Consider the following 23177-nt stretch of genomic DNA (forward strand, 5'->3'; position numbering starts at 1 on the left):
TATTCCAAGACAATTGACTAGCAGATAAACAGTACAATATGTACGCACACAATCAATTTAACCATCCTATTATCCTTGGGTTCAATTTGACCCCATTCAATGTTTATCTTTCAAAAACAATAGTTGACTTTATTTCTTTTGCTTCATATTTCATGACATTTCCTAATTTGATGGATACAATTGATTAAGCAATGGGCCGAACACACATTGGTGTTCCTCTGGGGTTAAAATGACCGTATAGGAAAAAGTAAGTTTAGTTTGTCTCTTTTTGTGAACCATGTGAGGAACAATGATCCTGTCTCCAGCAGGATAAGTACGTATCATCATTTCGTTTTTAGTTTCTTTTAAAAAACAACTTTAAATTCTGTCTCTTGGCATTCATTTAAAAAGCGCTGACATGAATCTCACACGTTGGCACACTAACACAAAGGGAAAAAAAAAAGCTACATCCTGGCCTTGTAAAATAATTAGAGGGAACACTTTTTACACACAATTTCTCATTAGCTGTAGGTGTGTCCCTCCCCACGCTGATGCCTCTGCTTCAGAATCAATCACGTGAACAACAGTAATTCAGTTGACAGCTAGCCTAAGCTTTCTGCAAACTTCACAGAGAAAACGATGCAACAGCAGTAACGAGGAAAACACAGGGCTGTGATGATGATGATGATGATGGTTTGAAAGTCTCTGTGTGTACAAACGTGCAGCAGAAAGGAGCATGCATACTTCCACATTCACACATGTTGGAGCACACCCTGACATGCACATACAAATATCCAGGTGTACGCGGGGCAACCATTTCCCTATGGTTCCTTTTACAGTAACCACAACATGTGTAATAATAATAACGTTTGTGTTCCTGCTGCACAACCTGTTCAAAGAACACAAAAAAAAAGTCTTCTCACTAGCAACTTTAACCAATGCATGCACTGCGCTGTCATTAAGGGTGTAAGAAAAAACTGAGTCAGCGATATATTGCGATATTTCACCGGGCGATTATGTATCGATCCAAAAAAATGTCCAAATTTATTTTTTAAATCATGTTTTAAAGAAAAAGCCATTTAATTGCACACATTGGTGCTACTCTGGGGTCAGTTTGACCCCATTCAATGTTTATCATTCAAAATAGTTGACTTTTTTAGTTTTTTTGTGTCATATTTTATGACTTTCCACAACTGATTAAGCATAAAAAGATTATGATGATAATTTTTCAATGGGCCAAACACATATTGCGTTGGTCATTAATTTGCGACCAACTTTTTTTTAATTTTTTTATTGAGAATCCAATCAACCAAGTTTAGTTTTTCAAAAATATCTGTTGAAAACACAAATATATAATCTTTTTTTTAAAACATAAATCTATATATTTTCTTGTGCTACATGCATTTCACAGCATGCCTGTCAAAAAAAAAAAGTTTCTTTCAAAATAAAAGACCAACATAAAAGACATTATTTATTTTTGACCAGCTGTCCGCGACCCACTTTTGGTTCCCGACCCACCAGTTGAGAATTGCGGCGCTAACATATGCATAGCTTGTAAACGCCCAGTCACTAGGTGTGAGTAAATGCACCATCAGACCTTGTTAAACTACATCAGACTCCTCAATGCATAATTATTGATATTGCAATAAATCGGGACGTATATCCTATTGTTTAGAATTGTGACATACAGTATCGCATCGGGACATAGGGCTGGGCAATATATCGAGATTCAAAGAAATATCGAGTTTTCTATTTTGGCGATGTAGAAAATTACAATATCACCTATATTAATATATATACATATATTTTATAGCTTTTTTTGTTTTAAAATACTTGTTTTACAAGTCGTTGCTTCCACTACTTCTCAGAACGCCGTGAAAAGCTCAGTTAAATGGATTTCTGAGCACGTCCTACAGAACTCACTCACACGTGCTGTCCCTAAAAGGAGAAAAATCCAAAAGTGGTACATTTTGTGCAGCTGTTTAGTTAATAAATGTGCCTGTGTGGCATTTTGCAAAAGCAAATTTAACCCTGAATTGTCTTTCTGGTCAGACTTTATGTGAATTAAAATAATTGCGACGATTATCGTATATCGTCATTTTGAGAAAAAATTTGAGATATGAGTTTAGGCCCAGCTCTATCATGACATACAAATGGCGAATTGTATCGTGTCGAATCGTCAAATTCATGGCAATGCACACCCCTAATACTGAAATCCAAGCCCATTAGATCAGCTTGTAATGGCATCAAGTGTTTTTCTTTGATTTAGTTGTGTTTTTCTTGCTCTGTGGTGGTAATGTTGTGATAATGCTCTCCATAGCTGCGTTCTGCTTCTGTTGCCACCTGTTGTTTTTGTGTGGTTTGGGAGCAGATGACTGACTTCCTACTCTGCAGCTTTGTAGTGTTTGGCAAACACTGAAGCTGGATATGACGATTATCAAAGAATAATAGTGATAATAATACTGTCAAAACACAAGAGTTAAGTATAGGCTTAAGTGTTGAAATTTATCATAATATCTGAGATGTTTTACTCTAATTGGAAATATATGAAATTGTAAATTCTTGCCAAGTTGAAGCTAATAACTTTTATTTGTCAGGATGTGGCAACAATTGTGTGGATACACATTTTAGGAAATCAAAACATTTACACCAGTGATTTTCAACTGCTGGGTTGGGACCCAAAAGTAGGTCGCAGACCTGTACTGAGTGGTAAAAAAATAAATAAATACTTAATGTCTCTTATGTTGGAATCGTGTTTTATTTTTGGAATAAACTTTTCTTTTGACATGGGCATGCACAGAAAAATGTAAAGATTTATGTTTTTAAAAAAAGATTATATATGTGTGGTTGAATTCTAAAAAAAAAAAAAAAAAAAAAAGTGAGTTGCAATTTAATGACCGTGGTAAAATGTGGGTCCCACCAGTTGAGAACTCCTGGATAGTATTGGAAAAGTGAGAGAGGAAAAGTTCAAATAAATAACTTAGATGCCATATAATAGTACGAAACTTACCTTTTGTCCAATAACAGAAAGATGACCATCAAGACGCATGAGATTCTGAAGACTGTGTGATCCATTTTTACAATTTAGAGTAAATCAAAGTTCTTAAAAAGTTGTATTTAAAAAAAAAAAAAAAAAAAAAAAAGTAAAGATAAGTTTGGACTGACAAACTTTTGTAAACAAATGTAGAAGTGGTGATTAAGTCACCGCTGGACTTGAGTTGACAGCTCCGACTCCAATCCAGATGTGCAGCCAGCGGCGCGGCACTCATTCAGGGGTTACAAAAAGTTTCATCAGCTTCCAAAACTCACTGAATGAAGAAAAAAAAGCTGCAACAACAGGTCTGTATGTGTGTGACTGTCCTTTGAAACAACATCTGATCCGCGCACTTGGCCCTGGTCTCCGTGTGTGTACGCGCATCGGTGTTGTCACTACATCCAGAGGAAAAAAGACGCGCGTCCGGACCCAAAGGCGCTCTATTCTAAACCTGGAGATGTTCCTGTGCGCACCGACAGTCTCTCCAAACTCCTGCTGCACTTAGCTGTTCGCCAGCCCACTTTTTCTCTGCGTCACCAAGGGAGGTCAAGTGTCTCATTAGAGCCTGGATAGAGATCCGTGTTCTAGATACGGTGCGCACCGTGCACGGTGGCAGGAGGTGCTGCCCATCCATAAAGTCAGGAAAATGATGGTCCATTGTTCTATGAATCTGTAATAACCAAATGTATTCATTTATTTATCTGAATAATATCCACTGTTATCCAGGAAGTTTATTATTATTATTAGCGCCATAGTTTATCGTCATCTCATATAAGTAAAATGGGTTAAAATAGACCAAAAATTGTGGAAAAGGTGGTGAAATGGTTTTTTTTTTTTTAAAAAAAAAAAAGAAAAAAAAGTAGAAAAAATTGATTAAAAGTTGCAAATTATGGCCAAAAATAAACAAAAAATGTGGTTAAAAAAAGGGTCAACATTGACTTAAAAGTGGCAGAAAAAAGTGGGAACAATTAGTTTAAACTGGCAAATAAAATCAGCATGAAATTTGGTCAAAAGAGGTCAAAAGTGACAATAATGGGTCAACATATGTGACATTAGGTGGAAAATGTGGTGGAAAAGTTTTATTAGTTCAGAAAATGTCTTGAAAGTGACCAAAAATGATGAAAAAGCTAATGAAGTGGGATTTTAAAAACCTCAGAAATTGGTTAAAAGTTGCAAATTGTTAATAAAAGTACCAACGAATAGGGAACAATTAGCATAAGAGGATTGGAGTGGCCAAAAACAGACAGAAAAAGTGGTTCATAAATAAAAAAAAAAATAAAAGGTTCAAAGTATCAATATTGGCTTAAAGTGGCAGAAGAGGGTTATAGAATTTAAAGTGTAGGAAACATGTTTAAACTGACAAATAATGGGATGCATGTTTCAGATGTCTTGTTATGTCAAAGAGTCTTGTTAATTTCTGCCTTAAAACCTGAGTGTTGGAGCAGGAAACCATCTAACACTTGCAGGACTGCAGCTCTCCAGGAACAAGGTAGTGCGGTTCCCAAACTTTTCACAGTCCTGTATCTCTTCAGACATTAAACCTGAAGCCATGTACCCCCTACTGCTGGACACACAAACATCATAATGTAATGTCAAATACAATGTAGCCCTATAGTGAAGTCTCTCTGAATTTCACTTGTAATTTTTCCAGTAATTTCAAAATGTATCGGAACATAGTCGTGTGATATATCGTTTAAAAGGCGATTCAACGTAAATTACGATTTCACGTTGCACAATTTCATTTGTTTTGCTTGGAGTCATTTTACTGAATTCTCGGGAACGTGGTACGTGCTATTTGGGGCGGAGACGTTTTGCGAGCCTGGCCGTAGTTCATCAGAACTTGTTAAACCAGTGAAGTTAATACCTAAAATATTCTGGATTTTAAACTATAACAGAGAAAAGTAGAATTAGTGACATTCAGCGAGTATTTTTGTCTAATCAGTAAAATACTCATATCTTACAAAATTGTTCTTTGTTTCTATTGAGAGTTTGCTTGAACAGATCATTCAGTAATTGTAGAATCAGATATTTGTTTATTTCTCAAAGCATTTGAAATCTATTAAACTATTAAATGATTAGTTTAATGATTTAGGGTCTCGGCTGACCCCTGTAGAAAAATGTGAAACCAATCAATGAAGTAAAACTTTAAAACAACCCCAGATTTGAGTCGCTCCTCTTGATCCTTTTATTACATTGAGATCTTTTCGCCATTTGCATCCAAAACAATAGCCTCAAGATATCTGGGTGCATCACAACACAGTTGAAAATCATTAAAAGTTAAATAAAATCCTCCTTTTTTTTTGAAAGCAGAGAGAAGATTTTAAAGAAACAAAAAGGAGAGTTGTAAAGCTGTTGGTTCTCATCGGTGCCTAAACCGAGCCTGTGTGTCACAGACTTAAATCTATCGCTTTAAAACAACAACAACAAAAAAAAAAAAGACTATAAAATAAAACAAAAAAAGCTCTGTTGTTGATGAAAACCACATGATATCACTCATTTAGTGTTTTATGAGAAGCTCCGAATAAAGAATCAAAAACCACAAATAAAAGCTTCCCCCCCCCACAGGCCTACCACCACCAGTGAAGTCTACAGCAGCATTCTGCCAGCATGGAGTCACCAGGCAGTAAAACACCACATCAGCTCACAGTTCAGACACAATTAAGTTGCCATCCACAAATTCTGCAGATCAGGGAGACAATCCCACTTCAAATTATTCCCCAGGAGGACTCATCACAGCTTACTGGATTGGCCTGGACGTACAAGTTTGTGCCGTAATCATTTCAAGGCACGGAAAGCCATGTTGGTCACTGGAAGACTTGGTGGTTTGAGTAGTTCAATATGTGTTGGATTCCCATTATTCCTTGTTTCTCAGGGTGAATGGTAATAACGTAACTCAGTAAATCACAGTTTTTGACTGCGTTCACACAGTGAGAATCAACAACAACAGAGGGAGGGAATTTGGAACTCAACGGGCAGTCCTAAAAATTTGAGGGGGATTTCGCGCTGAAAATGGAAAAGACTTGCACGATTAACAACAAAATCCAAATAAAATGTTGCTTTTTTCATGAAGCCATGCTCAGAGTTGAAAATAACAGATTACAGGAACTCGCGTTTCTGTAATTAAGTTGCTTTTATGGGTATTTGTATCTTTTTTTGAGTACATTTCTAAATCAGTCATTTTACTTGTTCTTAAAGCTGCAGTATGTAGAATTGTGACACTTGTATAGAAACTGTTGTCCTGGTAAACGCCCCAACTGTAGAGTTCTTGGCAACTTTTTTCTCAATGGAGACTAGTGACAAATGTGTAACCGTTGTGCCTAGTGCTGCGATGGAGACTTCTGCTGGAACGTCCACCATTGCACTTTTATCATCACGCTCCTGGATGGCAGTCGCTCTAGTGGCATCTGTCATTGTGTCCTTAGGCAGGACACTGTAATCACATTGCCTAGTATGAATGAACTATGGCAGCCTTGCTTCCGTCAGTCTGTCCCAGTGCAGCTGTGGCTACAATTGTAGCTTACCACCACTAAGTGTGGAGTGAAAGAATAATGCAATGCAATGTGAAGCGCTTTGAGTGTCTATGAAAAATCCAATGCAGTGTTATTATTAGTGTCAGAACACATTGAATTACCATATGCTCAAAGATGATTATGAACTTTTGACCAAATGACGCCTAAAAAAAAACATACATACTGCAGCTTTAAGTACAAAACAGCACTGAAGGCCGGTTGTTTTTTCTTATCGATGCCCAGAAACTTTCTTTGGTTAATAGGTTGGTTTCTACCTATTATGTTGTTAACCACATGGCACATTTGGCATGGCACTGTTTTAGAGTTCATAAATTTTGCTATACTTAGAGCCTGAATGTCTTTTTTTTTATTTTGAAGTCATTGGTCTTATTGTATTTAAAGAATAATTGTGCAAGTTTATACATGAGATGTTTCCTGTAGGCAAGGGAACTGTGGCACGATGTACTACCAAAAATAAACATGGGGATGGGGGTGAAAATAACTAGTAACTTTTACTTTGAGTACTATTTAATTTGGCTACTTTTTACTTGTGCTTGAGTATTTTATGTATGACTTACTTGTACTTCTACTTGAGTTGGATATATCAGTACTCTTTACACCTCATGCTCATAATCTGAGCAAAAAATATATATAAATAAATTCTCATTATAACAAATTGTCTTGACAGTGTCATAATATTTGCACTTGGTGAAAGAAAACTACACAAGTTGAATCCGATGCTCGACTTACCTGCTGATGGAAAGCCAGCAGGAGAACTGAGGAGTGTAATGAGCTCAGAATGTCAGAACAGTGACTCATCGTGATTGTTTTCATTGGCTCCGACCAAACCTCTCAATATCCTTTTCGTCAAGTTTCATTCCGAATGTGTTCGACCTATCGCTGACTCAGCATGCTTAGAGTAAATGTCATCCCGGGCCCTCATCGTCACCTGCTCTTTGTTATAGTAATAATATTTAGAAATGAGTCAGAGTCGATGCTCTGGAGACCTTTTATGCTATTTTTATTTGATTGACAACTCCAGGTCCCAGCAGGCAGCTGGACTGGTTTTTTCCCTCTTTTGTGTTACATATTCATCAGGAAATGATTGTTTGCACAAACTGCAGCGATTTAAACAGCCTCAACATCTGGACTAGAGTCTCTCTCCGATACCCGTTTTCTGACCCGCACTGTTTCCCCTTCCCCACCAATGCAACGTTACATATTAATTTAAGTTTTTGTCAAATTTTATGGCTGTAATTAAAAATACTTCCAAGTCTCGTACTAGTATATATCAGCACGCCTGGAAAACATTCATATTTTCTCTTTAATAATCTCAGCTACATGAAATATAAAACTGCTCAATGTTTAATTCAATAAGGAAGTAAAACACAGAGTCCCCCCCCCAATATTTTATAAAGTTCCAGAGTCAGGTTCATTTGAATCTTTATTGTCGTACAGGGACATACTCGAGCAAGCTAAGTTTTCCCAGTCGAGAAGTGAGTAGCCATGTAAACACATGAGGTCATGCAGCATGCACGAATGTATGGTTTATAGTCTTGTGCAATCAGGTTGTTAACATTTGGTGCGTTAGGATCATATAACAGCAGTGATTTAGTTTGTATGAAAAATAATGTATGAAACTGTTGGTTAGGTTTGGAGGTAAGGACTCAGAGGAAAGCTTTCATGCAATCTTTTACCTACTGTATGTAGTTTTCTCCATGTGATGTTAACCAATGGGTTTCAGTCGGTAATGGGTCAATCCATGTCATTTCACAAATTCAAAAAATTCTGAAATTTTAACCAATTGTTCCCTGATTATTCAATCGACACTCTGTGCATTTTTAATTTGATCAAAGGAACACTTTTTGAGATATGGCCAATTTAGTGATAGAATTATGTGTCAATTTTTGCTTGTTTTTCTTCCATTTTCAGTTTCCAATACCTCAAGAACTACATCACATAGAAAAGTGAAACTAAAAGTTGCATATCCCAAGAAAGAGTAACATTTATACCATAAACTAAAATAATGATCAGATGTTTTCTTACATTCCCACATGTAGTTATAGGCCAATGAAAATAGTAAAAAAAAATGTTTTTTTCTGAATTCAAGAGCATTTCACCCAAGAACCAAATGGTAAATGGACTTGATTTATATAGAGCTTTATCACCACACCGTAACAGTCTCAAAGCGCTTTACATATCAGCTCATTCACCCAATCACTCTCACATTCACACACCAGTGGGACAGGACTGCCATGCAAGGCGCTAGTCGACCACTGGGAGCAACTTAGGGTTCAGTGTCTTGCCCAAGGACACTTCGACACATAGTCAGGTACTGGGATCGAACCCCCAACCTCTCGATCAGAAGACGACCCACTACCACCTGAGCCACGGTCGCCCAGTCGCCAATTCATATATGTGACTAATCATTAGTGATGTGAACAGTCTATGTTCATTGCTCTAAGATGATCAAATTAAAGGGAACTGAGGCATATGTAAAGTTGTTTACTGAAGACCCAAACATGTTCCAGACCCAAACCTTTTTTCCAGTTTTGAAGTGCTGGCATGTCCACCAGACAGGATGTATAGCAGATATTTTTGTATATTCTGAGATAGAAAGGGGAGTTGTATTACTATATCAGATATTCATTTTCCTATGTGATGTAATATTTAAGATATTGGAAGCTGAAAATGGAAGAAATATAAAGACCCACGAAATTGACACATATCACCCTCACTAAATTGGCCATATCTCAAAAAGTATTCATCCGATCAAACTAAAAATTTACAGTGTGCCAATTGAATTATTAAGAAACAACTGGTAAAAATTTCTGAATTTTTTTAGACCGAAGACTGATGTCCTGAAAATTTGTTGAAATGACATTGAATGACCCTAATGCAATGATTTATAGAAAGTGTGGGTTAAAATGGGTTAAAAGTGGTAAACATGGTAGAAAAGGTGGTGAAATGGGATTTTAAAACCACAAAAATTGGCCAAAAGTTGCAAATTGGAGTGGCCAAAAACAGACAGAAAAAGTGGTAAAAAAAAAAGGGTGAGTATTAGCTTAAAAGTGGCAGAAGAAACTAGGAACAATTATTCTAATTTGGCAAACACGGGGCATGAAAAGATGTGAATGTGGTTAAATTGGCAAAAACTATTTGGAATACGGTGAAAGGAGGTTAAAAGTTGCAATAATGGGTTAACATATGCAACATTGGGCGGGAAAAGTGGTGGAAAGGGTTTGAAATGTATATGTATTTAATTATAATTCTGGTTCTGATACTGATTCTGATCATAAGTGCAGAAAATGTCTTGAAAGTGGGAAAAATGTGCAGGAAAGGTATTGAAATTTGATGGAGAAGTAGCAAAAATGGGAGTAAAGTAGCAAAAATGCATTAAAAGGTGCAAAAATATGGGAAGAAAAAGTGATTAAAATATGGAAAGTTTGTTGTCGTTGCAGAAAAAGGGTAAAAATAAGCAAAAATGGACTCAAATTGCTCAGAAAATATTCAGTTTTTTGAATGCATCCAGCGAACCCCTCCCATTGTCTCGCGACCCCAAGGTTGAGAACCCCTGTGCCAGAGGTCCTGTGAGCTGCCTCTTTCCCTCCTGCAAAGCAGGGGGAGGGGCCAGGTGGAAGCCCCTCCCACTTGTGAGTGTGCACACCTGATTCTTTTAATGACACTAACCTGTCACTGTGGGTGAACTGGTTCCAATGGCTGTGATTGTTTAGCAGCTTCAGTGGAAATAGTTACTTTCCCTCAATTGGAACTAAACTTTGATGTAAATGATTCTTTACATGTTTGGATAAACATCTCATGGTAAGAACCTCGAAATAACCACGGTTTCATATAAACTTCTGTTGCTTGGATGGTGCATTCAATCCAATCAGGAAACTAGGACTTTGACATTGTTTAGCATGAAAGCTTAAGTTAATGTGTTTCTTGTTCATTTATTTGCAACATTTAGCAAGTTGTTTATTGTTTAGCAGGCAATTCAAAGAATGTTTATTGAGTTTGATGTAGTTGTTTATTTTAAGATGTATAAAGCTTATAGGTGCCATGTTAAATGTGTAGTTAAAATTAGATTTTGTTTATGTGAAAGACAAATAAGTTTAGATACAATGGTTAAAAGTAACACCCTAAAAAATGTATTTAGTTATTGCATGGATCTTTTAAAGTTGTCTTAAGTTAAAAGTGATGTCAAGTTGAATCAAAGTGATTTTTTAAAAATATACTTTAATATTGGTTGTGCTTGATATATGCTTTAGGTTATACAAAAATCAAGTACAACGACCATGATTTATATACATATCCAGGAGCTAAATGAAGTGTGGGGCTTACTTAAAAGTAATCAGTAGTTAAACTATATAAATGACAAGAGATGCCGCTCGTTTTTTCCTGAAGTTGGGAGTAAATAATAAACAAGAACCACAATTCACATTTCAATTTAGTTTATAACCATAAAACATCATTTCTCAACATCATTCATCTGATTAAGTGAAAAATCATTGAGTTAAGTCAATGACTTCAAACCACTATGTGCCTTTAGAGGTAAATGGAAGGTTCTACATTTTTGGTAAACTCATGAACAACAGGTTATGCATTGGATCCAAATGAAGTGTAAACGTAGCTGACAGCAAAATCAAAACTGGGTCAGTTTTACATCTGAGGAACTGTAATATTCTGTCTCTTAATCCCATAGTAAATCAATGTTTGCTATATGGATATTGGACGAATGGATGGATGAATGAACTAGTAGCTTTACAGTTTAAAGGTGGAGCGAGTTGTAGTTCACAGTTTCAGGTTGATGCATTGGTGGAGTTTGAGCTTCTTGCCAGGGGGGTCAAAAGAAAAAATAGAATTAAATATATAGACCTTCTCGAGATTTGCGCCAATCACAATATGTGTAACTCGTGATAAAATCAGGCCGGCAGCTGCTTTCTGCTTCATTTTTTTGCTGCAGTACCATACATGAACTGATGGGTGCAGTGTTGCTTCACCATTTACATTGTGAAGAAGAATTGTGCAACAGAAGAAGAACCAACCTAAAGTCTAAAAATTTTGGGACCATTTCACTAAAAACTACTACTGAAGTAGAACTAACATATGTGACATGAAACTAACAGTTATATGTTATAATCAATGCAGCAGAAAACTATTTTATATTTTTTTTAAATGTCAACATTTCAACATGGCTTTGAGAGGAAGATGACAGTCACACTATTCGAGCACCAAAAAAAGCTATTGTTAATACTATAACTATTCTGCAGTGATGCCTGCCCAGATAGCGAAAATTTTCTGGGACACCTCCGGCCCACATCTGACACGTTCATCCGGCCCACATACCGCATGGAATGACGGCACACACGCGCTCCTTGCCCGTTTGCCGGAACTCGGCCACAACCAAGCCATCACAATGCCAGGTGTCAGCCAAAAACAGGCCAAATAAACAGTTATTCTGGCCCACATCTGGCATATACTCAGTGTTCTGGTGTGGCCCATACACTGCGTGTAATGATGGCACTATAGTGGCCCACACATGTTTGCCAGATCCGGGCCACAATACACCCATAACAATACCAGATGTCAACCACAAACCAAACCAAATAAACAAGCACTCACCCAAATGTAGGCCAAAGTGCATTGGTATTCTGGCCCATTTCTGGCATACACTCCATTTTCTGTTCTGGCGCATATACCAGAATTGTTGACCCTAAATTGCCATAACTGGCCCAAATATGTTATAAGACATCTGGGCCACGTTTTGGTACTTTATATGTGGGCCAGTTTGGGCTTATATCCAGAATTGTTAATGCTTGCTTGCCATATTTCAGCTATAACTGGCCCAAATATGTTTTAAGATAGGTGGGCCACGTTTGGTACTTTATATGTGGGCCAGTTTTGGTTCACATCCAGATTAGTCGCGGTTAACGTGCCATAATTTTGCCAAAACTGGCCCAATTATGTTAAAAGACAACTGGCCCACATTTGCAGCATCATATGTGGGCCAGTTTTGGTTAGTTTTCAGACTGACCACTGTCACTTTGCCAAATATTTACCAACTATGGGCCATATTTGTTTTTGTGGTATTTGGGCTAAATTCAGCATTCACCACCTGGGCCACTTAAGGCTCACATCTGTTTTGTATGGGCCAGAAAAATGCCAAAAGTGCCAGATGTGGCCCACATCCGTATGCTATCTGGGTGTGGTGTGATTGATACTGTAAAGTATTAGAAGTCCCAAAGCGCTCCATGCATTTCATTGCTTTTACTCCTGTGAACCTCTCCGCATGGACTATATTATTGCAGTGAGTTATTGCTGAAAGTGTTCTCTCATGGTTAATTTTATCACACGGGACAATAGTGAAATCAAACTGCCACGCATCCCACAAATTAAGCCCCAGTCAATTTCTATGTGAGGATTTATGGCAAAAGGTCAGAGAGAATAACAACATTTAGTTGTTTAACCATTGCTCGCGGGCGCTGTTTAGTAAAACCTCTTGTTTTCTCATCTTTCTGCATCTTGGCCTTTTAGTTCTTCACCTCCACACACAGGCCAATAACACTGTGACTTTATACTGTCTGTGAAGCATGTTACCAAACACCAGTTGTTTGTCACACCCTTGCACGCAGTGTGGGAGTTCAAGACAAGTTCACCTTTCTTAGAGAGATTTTTATTTACGGATGGAGTCAATGAATATGAGCAAAACAGAGAGAAGGTTGGTGTGAAGGGCCAGGAGAAACAAGCTGTGACAAATGAAACAAACTACACTATTCCTATCAGATATTAATGGGCATTCATCTTCCATAGCAGAGACGGGCAACTTCTATAACAAAAACGTGATTGTATCTGATCAGAGGGTCACATGATCAACATTTATGTTTGCATTTAGAAGAATGACCAATCAGAGCATTAACACAGGAAACACTGGCTTTTATAGATATTTGTTGTTATTTTGTGTATTCTCTCATTTTGTGTATTTTTTGTTGTTTTTGTTTATTTTTGAGTGATTTTTTTTGTATTATCAAATTGCATGTATTTTTATTGTTTTGTTTTAAAGTCATTTTGTATATATTTTTTCTTTTTTTGTCTATCTCGTGTTTTGTGTGATTTTGCTGTCATTTTGTGTATTCTTGCTCTCGTTTGGTATTTTTTCTGTCATTCTGTATATTTTTGTTGTTGTTTTCTGCATTATAAGTAATTTTGTATATTTGTGCTTTCATTTTGTGTTTTTGTGCCTTTTGTTATCTTTTCGTGTCCTACATCCAACTATTTTCTGACCTGCTTTGCTCCTGTCGTTTTGTGTCCTCATCTATAAAATTGCAAAATTTTACGGAGTAATTATATATTTTTGTTGTGTTTTTGTGCGTTATGAGTAATTCTGTGTATTTTCATTTTGTGTCTTTAGTCATTTTGTGTTTTTAGTTTTCATATTGAGTCTTTTTTGTATATTATTTGGGATAATTTTGTGTATTTTTGTTTTTGGTGTCATTATGTGTTTATGGTGACCTTTTGTCTCTTTTTCTGTAATTTTGTGTATTATCTGGACTCATTTTGTGTATTTTTGAGTGTTTTTGGAGTCATTTTGGGGCTGCACAAAAATAGACGGAGGGACGTTCTTCTATAAATGAATGTGTATGTGCTACATTAGCAATTTACATTAAAAAAATACATAAATCTTGCTTTGTTGTGCTTAATCTGAGTCTTTTGATCATGAACTTTGCGGAAAGACTTATTTCATTAACTACAAATGACTTTTCTTCAAAGGCATTTCTAGCTACAGGTAGACTATGTAACTGCATAAGGCCCCTAAGAGCCACTAGGGGGCCCCAAAGCTAAGCCCACTGCCTCATAGACTAAAATTAGCCTTTCTTCATCACTAATGTGCCTAAAAATAGTTGTAGGATATTGAGGGGGAAATGATTTCATGTGCTGTGGCGAGTGTTTTTGAGTCGAAATCATTGGACATCAAAGTTGCGTAGTGTGTGATGTCAGCCGACAGGTGTTATGGCAGACGTGGGAAACTGGCGGCCCCCGTGAGCCTAGTTTTGAGCGGCCCCCAAAGTAAATTCAATACAACTTTATTTGTATTGCGCAAATTACAACAAAGTCATCTCAATGCGGTTATCAAAATCTAACATTCATAATAAGAAAGAAAAAAACCCAACAAGATCCACATGAACAAGCATTTAGTGACAGTGGGAAGAAACAAACAGGAAGAAATCTCTGTTAGAACCAGGTTCAGAGGTGGCAGCCATCTGCGTGGACTGGTTGGGGTTAGTGGACAGAAGGACCAACAGAACAGGATAGAGAGATAGAACATCAGAGCCGTGAACCACAGATCAGTAACTGACATCATCAGCTTCACGACACCTGAAACAGAGCAGAGAGAGAAGGACGAGGAGAAGACACTGAAAAAAAAAAAAAAAAAAAAGGAGAAGACACTGACTGCAGAAAAACATGATACATTATTATCAAGTCAGCCTGCCTTGGCCTTGGGCCTCACTCCCAGTGGACTAGTCAGCACTTATTATAAAGGTGACAAATCTCTTCCTGTTAATGCAACCGTTCACAGACAAGCCCATGTCCGCTCTAGCGGTTCGGTTATGTTATGATTCAGTCCTCAAATGCTCAAAATGACTTAAAAAACCATCCAAAATTACAGAAATATATACTAGACAACACAAAGACTCACACAAAAATAAAAAAACCACAAAATTATAGAAAGATCACAAAACAACAACAAAAATGTGTCCAAAGTCACAAAAATACACAAATTGACTTGAATAACGCCCAAAACATCAACCAAAAAAACCCCAAAATGGAAGGAAAATACACAAAACAACCACAAAAAACAAAACAATAAATGACACAAACTCATTGTTCATCCCTGTATTAATGCACATAATGGTCATTATTCTAAATACTGACAAGAATGTTGATAATGTGGCCCTCAGATCAGATACAATCACATTTTTGTGGCCCCGCTGTGGTTGCTCATCTCTATATTATGAGAATGATTGACAGGTGCTCAACCTTCAATTCTTTCAATCCATGTCTTGTTTTTAATATCCTACAGCCTGGAATATATGTCAGAAGAATTATGCCCCATTTGTGTTTGCGAGACGCTCGGAGCCCATTTTTGCTTATTTTTACCCTTTTTCTGCAACCACACCAAACCTTCTATATTTCAACCTTTTTGTCACTGTCAGCACTTATAAATCCTTTCCACCACGTTTCCCGCCTATTGTTGCATATGTTGACCCATTATTGTGACTTTAAACCTCTTTTCACCATATTTGTTGCATACTTTTGACAATTTAACCACATTCATGGTTTGCCATGCCTATTATTTGCCAGTTTTAAATAATTGTTTCTACTTTATAGCCAATAATGATGCTTCAAGCCCTTTTTACCACTTTTTCAGTCCATTTTTGGCAACTCTAATTTGCAGCTTTTAACCAATTTCTGTGGTTTTTAAAATCCCATTTGACCACCTTGTCCAGTATTTTTGGTCACTTTTAACCAATTTTGTTTCTGATAAAAACAAGGATTTACATCTGACTATATACTGTACTATGTCTTAAATATTAATAAAGTTCTTGTATAACAGTGGATATTATGCAGATAAATAAATACATGTGGTTATCACAGATTCATAGAACAATGGACCATCATTTTGCTGATTTTATGGATGGACCCCAAAAAGTATTAGAGCAAGTAAATATCTTTTGCTGCTGTTTTGGATATTGTGTGTTGCAGAGCAGTGTGGTTTTAATCAATCGCCTTAATGTCTCTGTGGGAAACACAAAATACTTGGTTAGTGACTTACTGGCAATATTTTGAATGAGCCTGATGATTCACACAGCGTACAGTGGACATGCCCGAAGGGAGATTCAACCTCACACAAGATCCTTTGAGAAAACAGGCACCTAAGTGAGAAGCTAAGCCCATTTCTGCCTCCCTCTATGAAAAACCGAAAGTCAATATTTGTCAGTTTGGGTTTTATACTTTTAGGCAAACAGAGAAAATGAAATATAAAGATTTAGACGACCAAAGACAACACAGCCTGCTTTTAATTTTCACCATTGAACTAATGGTTTTCCCCTATTGTTTTTCAGAGAAGTGTTTGTGACGCTCATGAAATGAGGGCATTATTTTTGCACCATTTTACCCCCATGACCCTAAAACAAAGATGTAAATACTCAAATATGTGACATTTACGTGCTTTTATCGCATATATCAGGAATGCTAAACTCATTTTAGTTCAGGGGCCAAATACGGTCCAGGTTTTAGGACGTTAAAATGAACAATATCAACATTAATGTGCCCATGTTTGCACTTTTTGTTATAAATTAGACAAAGTATGGAAGGCATCAACAATATCTAAACAATAAGTGGCAGGTACTTCAATGTCCTTTGATTTTTTTGACCAGTTTATTTATTTTGTGGCGATTTTGTGGAATAATTAGAGGAAAAATTGCAGGATTTTGGAAAAATTTAGAGTTCTTTCAACAACAATTTACAACTGAATTATTTGGTAACTTACGCAATGATTTATGTTTTCTGTTATCTTCTTTTTCTCCTGCGGGCCAGATATGATCATTTTTGTTCTTTCTATCTTTATCGATCGTGGCTGAGTGGTAGAGTGGGTCTTCCATTAACTGAAGGGTTGGGGGTTCAAATCCCGCTCTCTCCGAGTCATTGTTGTTGTGTCCTTGGGCAAGGCACTTTACTCACATGGCCTCGTATGAATGGGTATGAATTGTGCATGAATGTTGGTGGTGATCAGAGGCTTGAAATGGCAGCCAGTCTGACCCAGGGCAGCTGTAGCTATATTGTAGCTTACCACCACTGGTATGACTGATGTGAGTGAAATGAATAATTGGTTTCTGTACGCTTTTTGAGTCTCCTCGAAAAAAAAAACCCACTATATAAATCCAAGCATTATTATTATTATTATTATTATTATTATTATTATTATTATTATTATTATTATTATCTCAGCGTAATAATGTACTAACTTTGCACTTACGGTATGAATGAAAAAGCTGTTCACGACAATTTATGTTCTGTTTGTACAAATTAAGGTTATAAATGTTGTAAATGGAGGGAAAATGCCCAATCTGGCAACTTTGTCCATAAGTATTTCATACTGCGCTAAAGGAGACACAACGAGTTCCCTTTTAAGACTAATCAACTTAATATAAATGTATTTGAAGTATGGCTGCACACACACTGTTGGTCCTACAGTTGATTTAAAACAAATCAATTCAACATTACAGGGAAAAATCTCAAATTAAGAGGACATTATTGTTTTATTTTGAAATGCTAATGCATGCAGTTACTCTTTTAATTTGGGATACATCAAATATATTTATTTGACACCTAAATTGATGCTTTGACTATTATTATGCTTTGTTCATGACTAAAAATAGTCAGTACAACACAGTCATCCTGGTCCTCGATGGGTTTCTTCTGAACTGAGGAAAAACAGGCGGGAAACACTTTCTGTTCCAAGGACGCCATCTTGTGTTGAAAAGGTGAAACTGTGTCCTCTGATCTGTCAAACCATGCCATTAAAGACATGATTTCACACAGTGCATTAGATCATTTCTACAGTATGTATATATATATATATATACTATAGTAACTATCGCAGTTCTACTAATGCGACATACATTAACTCTAAAAAAAAGATGAATGGGTCAGTTGTGTATTTAATATCATTTTGACAGCAATTTTTTTTTTTTTTTTAATGTTTTAGTCATAATCTTGACCAAATTTTGACAAAAAAATTAATTTACATTTAAATCATCAGGACTATTTCACTTATTGTTTAATTTTAGCCAACTAAATAACATATTTTAGTCGACCAAATATGTAACAGTTATAGTCAAATAAAACGTAAAGCATAAGAGTTTATGCAGCTTTAATTACTATTTATAAAACTTTGGATAGACTATTGAATGGTTTAATTAGTTAGCTGTGATTGGATTTCATCCCACTTGAAAATCATAGTTTATTTTTTATTTGTCGACGGAAATAACATGTTTTGATTTAGTTCTTGTTCACATATATTTGTATTTGTACATATTTTTTTTAGTCAGTCTAGATATAGTCGATGAATAACCTTTTGGTAAACTAAATTAACACCGGTAAAGACAAAATAAAATCCTACGTGTCTTTCTTTAGTTTATGCATTTTCAAAAATGAAATTACCATTGATCAACCTGATATTGGCTGATATTAATGTTTGTAAATGCACTCACGCAGATTTGATGTGATCAATGCTTTACACCACATGATTACAATCAAAATGCTTCCTATTGGATCACTTACCAGCTTGTCCCGCCTTTCACACAACAAAAGTAGTTTTGATTGGATACCTTTCAAAACAAAAGTATGTTGTTAACAAAAGTCTCAATATATTTTGATCACATGTATTTTTTTTACGTAGTCATAGTCTTGTCATTGTCACTTTAAAAAACTAGTTGATGAAAACTAGAGGGAGCGTTTGTTGTCAACAAAATGAACACTGCTGTGCATGGTTGTTAGCTTGCACCTAGGTAATAGTAGTTGTATGTTTGTTGTTGTTGTTTTTTAAGACTTATCATGGCTGTTTATAATTTCTCATGAGTTTAATAAAACTAATCTTGGACGAGTTAAAGGTCTGCTGTGACTAATCAACCTCCTGTTTGGTAAAGTATTGACAAAAAGCGAGAGAATGGGCTGCAAACACAAACACAAGCCAGTTTGATAGATGACACAATCTGCGTGTGATGGAGCGATGAGTAATTATGTGGCCGCCGCATTGTTGATCCGCCCACGACAACCATGTGTGTCATGCTTCTTACTCAAGGTGGCAAGTGTTTGTTCACGGTGTTGCAATGACGACGAAAAGGTTCCAGAAGAAAAGAAAAGGAAAAAGCAAAGCACTTGGGTTTTCTCACATAGCATTTATCTCTTGGCCGTTTTGCCAAAATACATTTTAAAGCACACAACTGGAGCAGGGCCTTTATTCCCCACAGCGATTTATCTGGCTTAGCACTCAGGAACAACCCTGTGCATGATAAGTCAAGTCCAATATACTCCAGACGTGTTTTGTTGTACAGTAAATGTCATGTTTGGGTCCCGAGGCAAGCTTTTCTAAAGGAGACTAAAGATGTTGATGATGTGCAGGAAAACGGACGCTAAACGTCTCAATGGGTGGCTGTGGCAACTAAGCCATCAGCTCCAGGGCCTGCATTAACTCATAAAGATCACTGAGTCATCTAAACACTGACGGGTGACAGTGAGGTTGTGCACGAGTGTGCATTCATGCATTGGTGTAGCCTACATGTATGATTGAGGGTGTGTGTGTGTATGTGTTTTGTTGCAAAGTAAATTTCCTGAGAAAAATGTTGTCTGCATAAATGAAACCATAACATATTATTCAAAAAGAAGAAAAAAGTTACATTCTGGAATTATTATGTGAAAGTCAAGGACACATCAAAGAGATCAGCAGATGCCACTGAAAAGACTGGCAGATGACAGTGGAACAATGTCAGGAGATCAAAGTAAATTTCCTGAGAAAAAGTTGCCTGAATAAATGAATCTTTGACATATTATTCAAAATAACTTCATAGGATTATTACGTGGCTGTCAAGGACACATCAAAAGCAATCAGCAGAAGACTGGCAGATGATAACCAAAAACATGTCAGAAGATCAAAGTACATTTGATCAGAAAAGTAAATTTCCTGAAAAAAAGTTGTCTGAATAAATTAAACCTTAACATATATATATATTTAAAAAGACAAAAAGCTTTCTGCAATTAAGGACACTATTATTACGTGGAAGTCAAGGACACATCAAAGCAATCAGCAGACGCCTCTAAAGAAGACTGGCAGTTGACAGTCGAATAATGTCAGGTGATTAAAGTACATTTCCAGAGAAAAAGTTGTACAAATAAATGAAACCTTGACATATTATCCGAAATGTGCTTTGTGGAATTATTACGCGGAAGTCAAGGACACGTGAAAGCGATTAGCAGACGCCTCTGAAGAAGACTGGCAGTTTGAAGGTCGAATAATGTCAGCAGAATAAAGCAAATTTCCTGAGAATAAAGTTGCCTGAATAAATGAAACCTTAACAAATGATTTGTCTGTTTCCCCGACTCCCTTCATTACAGTCACTGGTATCAGATGAAGCCCCCGACTGAGTCCGTGTCCAGCTTGTAGTTTTTGTATAAGCAACATCTCACTGTGAGATTGATGGAGGACGGTGAAGAGTTCACATGAATCACTGACCATTATAGTGTCGGGTTACCTTCTACGTTTCTCCTCCTATACTTTCTCTACTCACACCTATTTTCACCTCAGCACTTCCTGTCACCCCTCACTGCTCTTTCATAATCACCTGTTTTCTTAACATATAATTTCCACCTTCTTTTCTTCTTTTACCGTAAGTGATGACAAATTTTGCACGATAAGTGCATGGCAAATACAATCAGCAGACCACCAGGACTCTGTAGTGGAAGAGGAGACATGAGTTACAACTGCTAAGTTCCACTGTAGATCCATTTACAGTGGTGGCAACCCTTCATTATTGCTCTGGGTGAGGTTGCTGCGACGTTGCTTGAGTAGAGCAATTTGCTGTCAGCGTAGGTGGGGGTTAGAATTTGATGTCGTGCTCCTGAGGCATCACTAAAACATAAGTATAAGGGGGAATAAAGAGGAGAGTTTTTTGTGGTCCATCCATAAAGTCAGTAAAATGATGGTCCATTGTTCTATGAATCTGTGATAACCACATTTATTTATTCATCTGAAAAATATCCACTGTTATCCAGGAAGTTTATTGTTTTTTGTGCCACAGTATACATAGTCATCTTAAAGATTTTAATCAGAAATAAAATGGGTTAAAAGTGACCAAAAATGGTGGAAGAGGTGGTGAAATGGGATTTTAAAAAACCACAGAGATTGGTTGTAACGGTGCAAATTAAAGTGACCAAAAACACAATGGAGAAAGTGGTAAAAAGGGTCCAAAGGGTCAATATTGGCTTAAAAGTGGCCGAAATAATTGTGAATGTGGTGAAATTGACAAATATAAGCATTAAATATGGGTGAAAGGAGGTTAACGGTGCTGATAATAGGTCAACATATGCAATATTAAGTGGGGAAAAGTGGCGGAAAGGGCTTGTAAAAATGTCTTGAAAGTGGAAAAAATGAAATTTGATGGGAAAGTGGCAGAAATGAGAGTAAGTAGCAAAAATGTGGCAAGTTTGGTGTAGTTGCAGAAAAAGGGTAAAGAAACAAGCAAAAATGGGCTCAAATTGCTAAAAAAAAAATATCTATTCTTAGTTTCTTAAAGGCATCTGGCGACCCCCTCCCAGTATCTTTATCATTTACACTTTGAAGTCTTGATTGGAAGACATTTCTATCCCCTTTAATAACTATACAATAGGCATAGATAAAACTCTTGAGGAACGAACCCAACATAATGGTGTCAAATTTCATTAAGATGGGTCAATTACAAAACTCGATAGGAATTTTAGAAATTTTGCAAATGATGAGAGATAGGAACTTTTTGATTTATGATTCATTTCTGATGAAGAATCTTAATTGTGTTCAGGATTCCCTCCAAATTGAACGGAGTCTTTCTTTGGTTAAAATTTTGGCAAAATCCATTGAGTACTTTCGTCAGAAAAACAAACAAATAAGAAATGTGAAAATATTACCTTTTTGACGGAAACCCCCCCAAAAAAAACAGTGTAACCTGGATTCCTTACACAGCCACACACAGGCAGACATATTTATACCAATGTTCAAATAAATCTTTCTTTCACTTGTATATTTTCCCTGGCTTTTGCTTGTTGGGGCGCGTTAAGGCGAGCAGAGGAGGGTAGGGGACCCCCGCCCCATGGCATTTTCCTCCTCTTTGGCTCCGTTCTTTGTTTCTTAAACACAAACTCTGGCCAAAGACATTCACGCCACCGTGCAACAGATTCCTGGAAAAGACAAACTTGTGTCAGATTGTGCAGCTAAAGCTAACACGAGGCCACTTTTTCATTGTTGGTATTAGTCCTGCACAATTACCTCCCAACAATGGTTGTCATTGGCGCTCATTAAAAATGTGAGCAAAGGATTTAGCCTCATGGTGAAGATCATCAATGAAGCCCAAAAATCAAGTTTAAAGATTTAACCTGTAATACTTAAGCTAACGTAATGATTACATTAATATAAAAAAAAAAATGTCTGGTGGAGGTCTGAAGGTAAATAAAAACTAAGTCAGTGAAAGTGTCAGGATCGTGCTCCAACATGAACAAATCAAACATGGATCACTGAGTTTGGTGCAGAGGAACTGGACTGGCATGTCACCACAGTGATGACCCTTAACTGAGATGTAATAAAAATGGACCTCCCAAATAGTCAATATGTTCCCTCTTCAACACTCCAAAGGCTTTCCTGGAAACAATATAAAAGTAGTTTTTTCCCCCTGTAATGATACCAATATCATCATAGACACTTTTTGTTAAAATGACATAAAAATACCAATTTTTTAATCCCCAAAGAAAATTGCTTATCTGGCCACGTTCTCCACCAGTTGGAGCATTGTCATCAAATAAGATCTTCATCATCAGTCTGCAGGAAAAAACCTCTATTACCTAAATAT

At 36.7% G+C, this 23177-nt stretch overlaps 1 protein-coding gene across 2 annotated transcripts in view; it reads right to left on the reverse strand.

Annotated features, from left to right (window-relative positions):
- wnt10a (wingless-type MMTV integration site family, member 10a) overlaps nucleotides 1-23177 on the reverse strand; it is a 66355-nt gene that overhangs the window by 33638 nt on the left and 9540 nt on the right. Inside the window, exon 1 of one of the 2 annotated variants that reach the window (XM_028435984.1) lies at nucleotides 2990-3464. The exons of the other annotated variant lie outside the window; for it this stretch is intronic. Coding sequence (XP_028291785.1) covers nucleotides 2990-3054 — 65 coding nt within the window. The 5' untranslated portion in view covers nucleotides 3055-3464. Of the gene's footprint in view, nucleotides 1-2989; nucleotides 3465-23177 lie in introns of those variants that run through there. 2 annotated transcript variants of the gene reach the window in all.

Source organism: Gouania willdenowi, chromosome 21, assembly GCF_900634775.1.
Source record: "Gouania willdenowi chromosome 21, fGouWil2.1, whole genome shotgun sequence".
Classification (NCBI taxonomy): domain Eukaryota; kingdom Metazoa; phylum Chordata; class Actinopteri; order Blenniiformes; family Gobiesocidae; genus Gouania; species Gouania willdenowi.